Raw genomic sequence first — 12,686 nt, forward strand, 5'->3', positions numbered from 1 at the left:
TTCTCCCAGTTAGAAACTGGTAAATCCCAGCAACTATCCCACTCTGATTTTTCTCACATGCCTTAAACAGAAGGGCAATTAACAAGATGTAGCATTTTATGTTACACTTTGATGAACTGTACATACCTGAAAAAGTGGTCTTTCCACCCTAAAAAGTAAGTTCATGCACATAAATGTTTTTCCATTTCTCATTTTTATCAATGTACAGTGCCAGGTATGATTAAAATAAAGAAAAAAGCACACATTAGATGTTGAGTCAAAATTTTTCTTTAATCACCACAGACAGCATGTCTCTGGTACCCAGGATGTTGAAAAGAAAGAACAAAGAAGCAGAATTAAAAAGTAAAACAAGAATTACGAAACAGCTTCAGAAATACTTCCCACTTCCAGCTTCAATGCAATCTGAACAGTAATTTAAATAATGCTTATGGTTTGCTTATAACATTGTTTTCAACTGTGTGGATTAGACTCAATTCCACCTAAAAAAAAGATTCTTTAGTATCAAGGACAGGACTATTACGTCTGATTTGCTAAAGTTTTGTATAGAAAAATTACTGATTATAAGTGAAAAAAATTACTAACTTCTATAATGCTTAAGAAAATTGCTCTTCTCTCTGTACTAATGCCAGCACTTACCAATTCAAATTCCTGCGTTACACTTACACTTCTCTCTAATTAATCTCACATTTATAAGCCTGCCCAAAAGACTAACTTCAGGTCTTCAACAACATTTAAAATCAGTGACTTCACCAGAGCCTTCCTAAGAAATAATTCTTATGCCTCACTTATGTAGTTAAAGAGAAGAGAAGAGAAGAGAAAAGAAAGGCTAAATAACCAATGTCATCATTTGTCAGCAGCAATAAAGACTCCTTTATATAAGGGTATATACAATGAAATGACAAAAAGGAAGTAATTAATGAGCGAGACAAAGTAAAGCACATATCAGTTCATGTACTTACCAGACCCACAATATTGAAATCTTTGGAAGTTCATTTACAACTAGGGAACTAATCAAATAGCCATACATACATTAATTTGATAAAAATTTAATACAAAGAATAACCTCAAAAATCTGTAAGCTTATCCCAATTGTTTTTCAAATATTTATATCTTCTAATAAGGTTTAAGTTGTAAACATTTACTCTGAATTATTTAATAAGTAAATGATTAGGTTTTCTTTTGTTTCCCCTCCTCGAGACACATGCACAAGAAAAAAAAAAAGGAGCTCAACAAGACAAAAATATAACAGAAATTCTATTACCTTGGATTTAAGATTTCACCAACAATTTCTTGCAGCTTGTCAATAAAATTAACAAAGTCTGAAAGCCCCTTTACATGGACTCTTAATGGATCAAATAATGAAGATGCACAGCCTCTTCCTCCAAGTTCTACGGTTCGGATAAAAGATATTGCCATCTATTTGGAGAAATATTCAGAAATACGAAACTTTAGACCTATGCGACATGTATGCACGTTGAAGTGAGCCTCTCCTACAGATTTGCAAACCGTGTATAACAGCTGGTTGATAGCAGAAATAATTTTAACTGAAATCAATAGAATACCTCTTAATGGCAAGCTTTGTACATCTCACCATAAATATTTGCAAGATCAATGCTTAAATAGTGCAGCAGTATAAAAAAAAACCCACAAGCCAAAGCAAAAATGACCCAGCTAATTTGATATTTACATTGGCCTTTTGGCAGCTTAGAAAAAACTTTATTAACACAGGGTATAGAATTTTTTTGTTGTTGCTGCTGCTGTTTAAATGCTTGTGCTGACCTCACAAGAACTACTCTTCTACTCAGAGAGCTGTCTATGACCCAAGAACAATTTTAACATAAGCATGTAAAAGTTGACTTCAGTAGTATATTTATTTTTAGAGGTGCAAATAAAAATAATGTATACTCAAAGGTTCTGAGAAATTATGACAGTTAAGACTTCTATCATCACAGGTACCCAATTCTGAAAGTTTCCATGTATTTTTATATGCTATAAAGACACTGAAAACAAGAGATGTCCCAAAAGCAGTACGCCTTAGAGGACAACCCCTCAAACTTTAAGGGAACAGTCAGAATAAAAAGCTCAGCAGTTCTCCAGAAAGGTGAAAGTAAAGATAACAATCCAATACGCTTGACACAGATGCAGTAATATTAATTCTGCATATAAATTTTAATTTCAGACTATACAGCTAAAACATAAAGCTCTTAAGACTGGAAAGAGTACAACTGGAATTACTCTAGCAAAGAAAGTAAACCTGCCAGTATTCCTGCCTTTGTGCTAAAGATTTCCTGTGGATCAAGTACAGTTCATAGGACCTTGCCTTCCCAATGGAAAATATTCTGGCTTTGCAAGATTTCTACAAGACACAGATGCCAGAAAAGAAGACTTCTTTACACGGTAGAGAAGTTTCCCCTCTGGCAACTGTGAGGAAGAGGTAATAAATCCAGTCCAAACACATACTTTTTTTATACAATGTTAACAGAGCATTAGGAGCTAAAATAATTAATCCTGGAACTGAGATTTCACAAATTTTCCATATTTATTCAACCATAAAAATCTGAGAATGCAGCTGCTTCAGCGACTGTTACATACCCATACTGTTTTTCCTTGGTCTGCTCTTGTCTGCACTGAGGCCACTGTGCATGCAAAATTTGATTATTTTGAATATGAGGGACTACAGTGGTTCTTTGGAGAAAGAATTCTTACTCATCTTATTCCAACTATTTTTGAGATGGCTCTGTGCTGACTATAACTACTGTAAGTACAAATGCACCTCACATACCAAACTAGATTCTTTAGCAACAAGCCTCTGTGAGCACTGCACATTGATGCTGTAACTTTTTATATCCCTATACAAGGGCATTGAGAAAAGAGCATACCACTGTCTCAAGGGGTTTTTTTTCCAGCTCTGTGCCTTGAGAATAAAATGAGCAGGAATGCCCCATACTAATCACATCTTGAAGAGTATTTCAAGACTAATCAAGCTGCAAATGACTGGAAAGCATTACCCTCCCTAAATTCTGGGTCAAACTGAAAAAAAAATGCAATACTGGCCTTTCAAATTTCAGCCTCTGTTCTAGTGTACATGTCAAAGGCAGGGTTTTGTCACCAGGTTGCTCTAAGAAAAGCAATTTGTACACAGAAATACTTTAGGTTCCAGATGTCTCAAGTTTAACAAACACACAGAAAAATGCTGGTTTACTATTTAACCAAAATACTTACTCACAGCGCTGAAATGCATTGTAGTGCATTGTTAGTGGCTTGGTTTTGTTAATGTTAATACTGCTTTGTGATATTTATTTAACCCAACCTCATTGCTTTTAGAGGCATTTGGTAAGCAGCGACATCTAGTCTAATGCCATCTTTTCTTCCTTTGTCTTTTTTCTTTGATATGCATACTCATGACCTCACTTCACACTATTTATGAAGATTTCAAAATTTTAAAAGCAATAATGAAAAGCATATCTTATATTCATGTTTAAGATAGTAAACTTTTTCAGGATCTCAGTCAGTGTTTGGGATGAACAGTCTCGATGCCTGTTTTTACATCACACTTTAGAGCTATAGAGGTACACATGCACGCAATTATTTCTCTGTGCGTCTTTAGATCTCATGACCAAGCAAACACCCATTTTTTCAGATAGAATCTCTGTTGTGTCTTTTTAACCTAGAAACCATGTTTACGGTGGTATTTGACTTGGCTTGCAAATGTCAGTCTTGCATATGAGATTAAAGCAACATTTTATGTTTATAGATCTATTTCATTGCCTCTGATCTACAGCAAGTTTCATTTGACACACATACCAGGAAAACTGACATTTTTCTCTTCTGTGAGGCATGTTTTAGGTTAGTGAAGGCTTCTCTACCAAGTCCTCTGTCAGGAACATTTAGAACATGAGCCAATGCCAGATCATCCTTAGAATTCACCAACAGGCTTAAATATGAGCAAACACACTTCTTTGCCAGGATTGTCACCTGTATAAGAAAGCATCACACAAACTGGTCATCCCACTGCTAAATTATGTTCTCTTTTTTTTTTTTTTTCTTTTTTTAAAGCTAATTAGATATGTACTGATATAATTTTTGGAAGAGTAAGAATTTCACCTTGCATAATTTCAAAATGCTACTTTATGTATGGGGATTCTGGAAGTATTAACAAAAGCAAGCATGATTAATATGTTAATATTACATACACTGTACTTGAATATTCACAAAATATTTGAGGGTTGGATCTCTAGCTATTAATTTCTACTTAGAAACCTCTTCACAGATTCCTTTTCTATCCCAAGGCAAAATACTAGCGCTATTAAACGACATAAGGATTTGTCATTAACTTCAAATAGGCTAAGATTTTAAACAACTCACCAGCTCTGCACCAGATTCAGTAATTTTTCCCTTAGCTCCCTGAGGATTTCAATCACAGAAACTCCACTGATTGAGTTTTGACATGAATTGTGACCCAGCTCCACCCACATAACCAAAACTTAACATTGTAATTGCTTATATTGGAGCACTGTTCTGCACCCTGTAAGAACAACAGGACTGAAGAATTTACAGTTTTGTTGCAAGTAAAGAAAACAAAGACCAAAAAAGGCCATTAACAAAAGGAAAGATAATGAGAAAACCTATATTTGCTATGGAATTCTTATTCTTCTTATTCAACAGGATGTATACAACAAAAATGTAGGCAGTAAAAAAACCAAACATGTATGTGTGACAGTCTGAAAAGATAGATTTAAGAGAAGGAAAAAAGAGCAAGGAATATTTTTACTACACAAGTCAGAGCAGCAAGAAAGCCATTATGTTAGTGGTAAAAGTGCTATCTAAGGGAGAACCTTAGTTCAGAAAATATTTTCTTGTTAAGAAATATTTTGAGTTGTAACAAAATACTGAATTGAAATTGCCACTTATGAGAAAAGCAAGTTTGGAAATTACTAAAGCTCCAGCACTTCAAGCATTGTTATATAGTACTCTGAGATTCTTGTTTTAGGGGTTGAAAGGGTAAAAGGAAAGAATCCAGTATTCCCAGAAAGTCCTCAAGTCTTCTACTGGGACAGACAAACCTTGTTTGCTTTCCTACAGCTATCACTACAGTGACTATTCAGATTTCTTCCGTATGTAAGGGAGTACGAGCTAATAAAATGAAATTGAAGAAGTTTACTTCACCTACCACTTTGCTTTGCAGCATTGGGCAAATCATTTAACTCTTAGTCAAGACAATGTCTGAGTGATGGTGTACTTGTAGAAAATTTATTCCCTGGTGTTTCAAGGCAGATTAAGTCTACATCAAATGCCTGCCATAAGAGGGCTGTCCTCCAGAATATAAATTTCTGCACTTGGCCCCATGCACACACCTACAATATACTCAAGTGACACAGAGTTTAAATACACATGCTTTGGTTTGTTAAGCCAGCAACATTTTAATACCAATAATTGGAAAAGGAAACTATGTTATATTTCATCTTTTCAATATATACAGGACATTACAAAAGAGACAGAAATAATTTTTACCTTCACATTCTCCTGGCCCTGTCTGTTGACTGGTGTAGAAGGAATAGAAAGAACAGAATCATTATTTTCTTGTACATTCATTACACCAGACATAAATTCCAACAGCTGAACCTTTAATAAAAAGATTAGAATAAACTTAAATATGAAGATGACTAGAAAGCAAAAGTAGTATTAAAACCTGGTGAAACTGTGTCTCTGCCAGTTTGCTTGTGTTTTGAGGTTAATGCAGCCCTTACAACCTACTTTTGGTTTTAGTCTCTAAAAGTACAACTGTTTCAGTAGAGAAATGAGGTGCAAGATTCACATTAACTTAGAAAAGATATCTCAAACAGTTATGTAATACACTTGCACTAAAAGTAGCTGCTTATATTTTGGAGAACATTTAACATGTTATACCATGTTTAGGAAGAGCTCATTAACCCACCCAAGTTCTCTACCTTCCCTATGAAAACAGGAAGAAAAAAAAATTAAAAAAAAAAAACCACACAAAAAAACCAAACCACTGCAGTTTCCATGCCCTTCCTGAACTTCATTTCTCCTTATAATCTCTTTTGTGCCTAATAATCACATGAGTGTTTGAGTGTAGGTTCTCCAAACCTTTAAGGAAGTAAGCAAGCTGGTTACAAGCATACTTGTCATAGAATCATACAATAACTTAGGTTAAAAGGCACCTATAGAGATTATCTAGTACAAACCCATGCTTGAAGCAGGACGAGTTTGACCAGGTTGCCCAGTGACATACTGAGCCAAGTTTTTAATATCTCTAAAGATGAGATTCCACACCCTCTCTGGGCAACTGTTCCAATATTTGACCACTTTTTCATGGAGAAAGCTTTTCCTTCTTACTAGGGCTGGAAGGTAAGCAGTTTTAATTATGCTATAGCTAGTAATTCATGGTATGTTCATAATATACCTCAGTTCAATTAATGTTCAGTTAATGATACAGGTTCCCTCATTAAAATGACCATCTAATTAAATATACATCAAATTCAGAAGATAAACTAAACAGTAATTTGTTTAAGTCTGCTATGCTGACAGTGGGCAGTAAAAGCAGACAATTAACTCCTCTCTAATTTTCATTACAAGCTAGAAGCATGTGTATCTAAATCCAACATTCATTAGTTTTTTCAGTATCAATATCCTTTGTCTTCTGACCTTTCCATGCTCGAGAGAGCACAGAATCAAATAAAATCATGTGGAATGCTTGTGTTTCAAACTTATCTTAATTGCTACTTACACATATATTTTATCCAATAACACAGAGATTAATCAAATTCATTTTTCATAGACTTTCATAGCCTAAGAGTGGAATACACACTAGAACTAATTCTTTAGCCTAGAGCATAGCCTCACATGCAGTGTCATAAGAACATCTGAGCTGCAATAAACCACAACAGAGCTGCTGACTGAGTGGCTGAAGTGGAATCTCTTCTGGTTTCTGGAAAAATCTAACATGGGACTACATGTAGCATAGGGAATTTTTTGCTTTTAAGAGCATGGTATTTTTAAAATAACCATTAAAAATATTTTGATTGCATATCAACATACAACCAAAACTCCATGACACATGTTGACCACTAAGCTTTATTCTAGTCTTATCAAATCTCTACAGTTCATTTTTCAGTTCCATTTCTGACAGAGTGATATACTCACTGAAGAGCTGTGGGACCCACCCATCCAGCAGGACAGCAGAAAGAAATAATTTTTGAGTGAATTTAAGATTTCTTTAAAAGATGTAGTAATTTAAACTCATCTGCTTCCCCAATAGAAGAGCAAAGTAACTTGTGAATAATTCAGAGCTCCTGTGTATATTTAGAAGTGTCATAAATCCATAACTGGAATGAAAAGATGTCAAAACAATATCAGAGATCAAACAAACAAAATACTTACAGGGGCTATGCTTTCATCTTCAGATACAAGTCCAAGACCATAGCACTTCTGACATATATCTATTAGATCTAACATATTGCTTCTTGCCAAGAAGGCATGATAGGCTTTTTTTAAGTCAGCATAATTTTCAGGTTCTTTCATGTTTTCATGCAATAATCCCAGTTTGTCATGTAACAAATATTTCCAAGCTTCCAACACATCACTAAGTGATACTGTAAAATCTCCATGGTGCTAACAGAACAGAAAAAAGCAAAAATATTATGGTTTGTATTCAGCATAGCTTTAAAAATAACTTTAAAACAAGCTGCGTATATGTTTTTTAAAAAAACTATTATAATTAAATATTTACGTTTATAATAAACAAAGTCTTACTTATAGTTGAAGTTCTTCCAGTGCTTCGCCTTTACATTTGAGTTTTGTTATATGCAGTATTTGCTCCTGATCTTTAAAATAGCAGGTATGTATATTGAACTTTACTCATAAGAAGAGACATACTGACTTTTGCAGAACTACTACTTACATAAAGTTATTTATTTGCAGAAATAGTTTTCTGCATGGCAAGCATTTACATCCCAAAGGCAGTAACATTTACATGCATTACAAGCATTTACATCAACAAAGGCATCCAAAGAACTCTATTACCTTGCTTCAAGCATTAATCTGGGAAAACATATGCCATGTCAAAAAAAAAAAAAAAAAAAAAGCTTTTTTTCCTGTGTTACTACAGTTATACTTTAGCATAACACTGATACATAGATCTAACATACATTAAAGCAATACACACCTATCTGTTACTAGTACCATAACTAACATTAACTATACAGGATAGGCTACAATCTTATACCCAGCTTCTGGCCCACTCTCCCTGTCAAAAATATTAGATTACATTCCATGTGCCCCTCTGCCTTCTCCCCAACCTCCAAATAGGAAAAAAGAATTACAGCTTATCAGAAAATTAGCAGAATTAACAGACATTAACAGAAAGTTAATTTAAAAGAGTAGATAAAGTGGGTAAATGACAACAAATACATGGGTAGCAAAATAACAGCATTTTATTAGCAACTGAAGAGCATTTTCCTATTCTAGGTGAAAAAGAAAATTCAAATTTATCACAAAGTAACTTAAGACACTTGTATCAGTTAGAAGTCCCTTTCTTCTTTCCAGCTCTTGAGAGGAGTGCTCTGTTGAACTTTGGTGGACAGAAGCAGAAAATATATCAACAGAAATTACTAAAATCATGTTTAATTTACATATTAGTTTATCATATTTTTTTCAAAGGATTTACATCAAAGTGGGGACATCTACTATTACTGCATTTATATGTAGGGGTGTATTAAGTAATCATGCCTAAGCACTTCTTAGAAGAGTGAACACTTAACTGTAAAGCAATAAGCTTGCAGTTTTGTTGTACCGTTCTAAACCAAAAGGAAAAAAGGGCATAAACTTTTCTTAAAAAGTTATCTCTACATGGGAGAACCGAAGAGACTAAGAATGAGAGAGACTGTATGTAGTCCATAATGCTACATGTAATCTCATTTATGAAGCAGAAGTAACTAAAGAACCAAAGTTGTTAGCAAACCTGGCCTGGTTGGAGGCTACAAGTATGGCAGCAGAGCACAAATGACAAAAAAAAAAGGTGAAGGTGTCACAGCAGATAGGAACAGATAGTGGAGGTGGAATTCAGAGAAATTTAAAAACAAGCCGAGTAAGTGACAAAGCCCTGTTGTTTGAGTCACAAACCAAGTGATGTGTTACTGAAGGAGGTAGGATGCAAGCCAGCTACCATCCAGTTGTATCAGTAAGAAGCTAGAGGAAAGAGCAGTTACTGCTGCACCCTAAGAAAGAAATAATTAGGTACAATATATAATCCTATTTTTTTAAACCCTGACATTGTCTTTTTCACTTTCAGTAAAGCACTGTTTTTTAAACCAAGTGATTCACAGTTGGGGGGGGGGGGGGGGGAGTAGAAATCAGCTCCCTGATCATCAGACAGTTTAATTAAGTTTTGCGGTTCAGTGTGGGAGTACAAGGAACTGCAAGAAATCTAAGCCTGTCTCTTGTGGCTGCCAATAACGGAGATGAGTGTGTTGTCAATGGTTAAAGGCTGCAACACTGAGGAAGCCAGAAAATCAATTTCAATCCCTGTAAGCCAAGCTATGCCTGCAAAGAAAGAATTGCACTAAGATGCTGCTTATATAAGCAAAAATACATAGTAGCAGAGAATTCTGCTACTAATTAGATTGAGCTAAAGGTAACAGACAAAACACAGGGTTTGGGATGCAGGATTACACACATATTTCTGGCCTCTCTAATTCAGAATTTGGTCCTTTATTCACTAATGACTTGTTAACCTGTTTTTCATCTCTTGACCACCAACCCTGGACTTTCACTCCTGTATTGTTCTCTGCCTTTCCAAAATTCTAGCTAGGAGTTGCTAATCTCCCTACACACCCGTACCTCATTAAATTCTGTGCCTGTTTTCACTTTGCTTCCAAATCTTGGTGTCTTATCCAATGTCCATCACAATCTCTGTTTTCTCATAGCCACGTTTACTGCACACCTTTCCATACTCTACATCCTCCCGATACCAACTTCCCCACCACCATCTCCTCTTTCCCCCGAAATCTGTGACTTCCTTGCTACTTGCTCTTATCCCCTCCTCTTTCACAACTAGACTCCTCATTTTCGTCCACACTCTGCTCTTTGGTCTATGTACCAGTCCCCACTTCATGCTGTTAAACTTTTTCAGATGAGGTCCTTCTATTTGAATTAGACCTCAGAATACACACAAGTAATTTTGCAACTGTAGCAAATTTTTCAATTTTCACCAAAGAAACAGAGTTCATACTACTGGTATCTAAAGCATTGCCCAGTATATGACAGCAAAAAAAAGCAAGCATTATAGGGTCATGTAATTAATTATGTAACACGGTATAAATGCCCTGCGACTGAGTGCAATGGTCATTTGCTATGTCAGTAATGGCAGATAACTCCCATCTAGTGCAAAGATTTTATTTTATTTCATGACATTTTCACATTAAGCAACTTTAATCTGGATAAAATAATTACCTACAAACACCATTAGCAACTGAATGCCAAACTAAATACAAAAACAGGTCAAGAGCAATTCTAATAATTTAAGTTGTTCCAGCCCAAAAGGTCCTTCCTTAGGGCTCTAGCATACTTAGCACAACTTTCCCAATAGACCTGGTTAAATATACCATTCCAAAGTCCTGAAAGTCAACTACTTTGATATTGCCTAGACAAAGAACTAGGAGTGAAAATGAAAAGAGTGCTCCAGCATATTACTTTCAGAGCACTTTTTTGCCTTCTAATTTGTGCATGGGTTACAAATAATTCAGCACTATGAACTTGCATGCTATTCCACAAATTACCAGAATATTAAAATAGCATATGTTTTCTGAAAAGCACTTGTTTTCCATTTCAGCCCCTCAAAAAATTAAACTTATAATCATATTATAACCCAATTTAAAGAGGTCAAAACAGTCATAGGTTGGAGAAAAAAAAAAATGTTGTTTTCTCACTTTGTTTTGAAACAAAATCTTCCAGACATACCAAGTTAAAGTACAACTTCAATATGGTATCTAATAAATCAAAACCTTTCCTCACCAGACCAAGGACCTGCAGAGATTAGCAAAGTTTATATTAGTGTTGCAAAAATATTTTAAATGCAAATAAAATTGCACTCCAGATATTAACCTTCATGATCAGGTGCTCACTGTGACTGTATTCTATTACTTATACAGTCAATTTGTCAAGAGTCTCTGGTTTTAAAATTAATTAAAAAAATGTGGTGTTTTGCAGTAAGCATATGCCAACTGGCTAATAGCTTAAGGAAGTTCAAAAAGTTCCACACTTCATTCCATGACAGACATGGCAAGTATTGTGTTTCATAGGCATAGAAACAATAAAGTATTGTAAAGCATCTTCACTTCCTGGTAGTGCAGTATGTTAAGTTTCCTTGCACTCTTATTTTAGAATGTCTGAAATCCAGTAGCAACATTTCATGCCTAAAGACACCATTTTTTAGTATTTTGTAGGTATTACAAGCTTTCTAGCGCTAACTGCATAGCAAAGCAACTTCTATTTTGACAAAAAATCATTTTAAAAAACAGAAAGTGATGTGTATTTCAGCAATATCATGTTCTCTCCTGCCTTCCCCAAACAAATAGTCACTAACCATTTTTGGAATATGGTTCCAAGACTGCTGTGCTTAACCATCACCCAGGTGTTGTCTCTAGTTCTATTATTTTCAGGCATACTCCTAGACTGCAGTATTGCTGTCTGGCATTGCCCTCGAGTTGTGCAATCTGCAGTCTTGTCACCTCTGGTCCTACTGGGTCTTCATTGCTTGTGTGTGCTCTCATACAAGAGAGAAGTTCCCAAACTGTGGTACGTAAAACACATTAAAGTAGTATAAAGCAGCATTTTTAATAAATTTCCCATTCCAGTGGATGTTGATAGTGCCATGCATAGATTTAGAAACTGGTTCATATAAGCACAAGTGTATAGATATAAGCATCTGATAGTTGTTATATTGCAATCTGATAGAAGCAAAGCCAGTGAAGTTACAGGCCAATATACCAAGCTGAGAGAAACGCCAGTATACCTTGCATAGGTAATTGTTTGGGACTGAACATCTTGGGGGCGGGGGGGAGGGGAGGGTGGTGTCAAGGGGAAAAGTACCAGGGTCAAAGAGAACAGAGGTATGCTCTGTTTAAGGCAGACCAGAGAGCTACAGTATGTATGGGTCAGTAGAACAGTTAGTACTTGCAACAATAGGACTTGCAACTTGCAACTCTGAAACAGACAAAGTAAAAACCGTACTCATCCAAGCAACAAACTATTACTTTCTAAAGTCAACTCTATCAGCTATAGTGGTAATAAAAACAAGATAGAAATTTTAGCACACTTTTGGTTAAAAAGAAAAAAAAACAACCAAGAAACCCCCACGCTACATTCTTGCTTCCCTTTCCACCCCTCCAAACAGAAACCTGTAATACTATAGAGAAGGGGGGTGGGAGGGAGAAGAAGAGAAAGTCCTATTGATAAGCTAGGGAGGATGCCTCAAGATTTAAGTAGCAACAGTTTTAACACAGTTAAAGCCACTCCAGCTGTTCAGCAACACAAAAATACAAGAAACAATAATTTAACCACTTATGATTTGTTTACACAGGGTATGGGAAAGACAGTAGAACAGTCTCAATATATCATTTGCTTTTAAAAAATCCAATTAAATATTCATCTACTTCAACATTTTTTTC

General features: G+C 35.3%; 1 protein-coding gene across 8 annotated transcripts in view; it reads right to left on the reverse strand.

The window, feature by feature from the left end:
* The window catches only part of PARPBP (PARP1 binding protein), a 58,428-nt gene that overhangs the window by 40,282 nt on the left and 5,460 nt on the right, over positions 1 to 12,686 (reverse strand). For 7 of the 8 annotated variants that reach the window (XM_075502776.1, XM_075502767.1, XM_075502756.1 and 4 more), the window contains 4 exons: positions 7,402 to 7,632; positions 5,512 to 5,622; positions 3,805 to 3,975; positions 1,262 to 1,416 (listed from right to left, as the gene is read on the reverse strand). In XM_075502776.1, coding sequence (XP_075358891.1) covers positions 1,262 to 1,416; positions 3,805 to 3,975; positions 5,512 to 5,622; positions 7,402 to 7,632 — 668 coding nt within the window. Of the gene's footprint in view, positions 1 to 1,261; positions 1,417 to 3,054; positions 3,119 to 3,804; positions 3,976 to 5,511; positions 5,623 to 7,401; positions 7,633 to 12,686 lie in introns of those variants that run through there. The other variant, XM_075502804.1, reaches the window with a different exon arrangement.

The sequence above is a fragment of the Mycteria americana genome, chromosome 1, assembly GCF_035582795.1.
Source record: "Mycteria americana isolate JAX WOST 10 ecotype Jacksonville Zoo and Gardens chromosome 1, USCA_MyAme_1.0, whole genome shotgun sequence".
NCBI lineage: Eukaryota > Metazoa > Chordata > Aves > Ciconiiformes > Ciconiidae > Mycteria > Mycteria americana.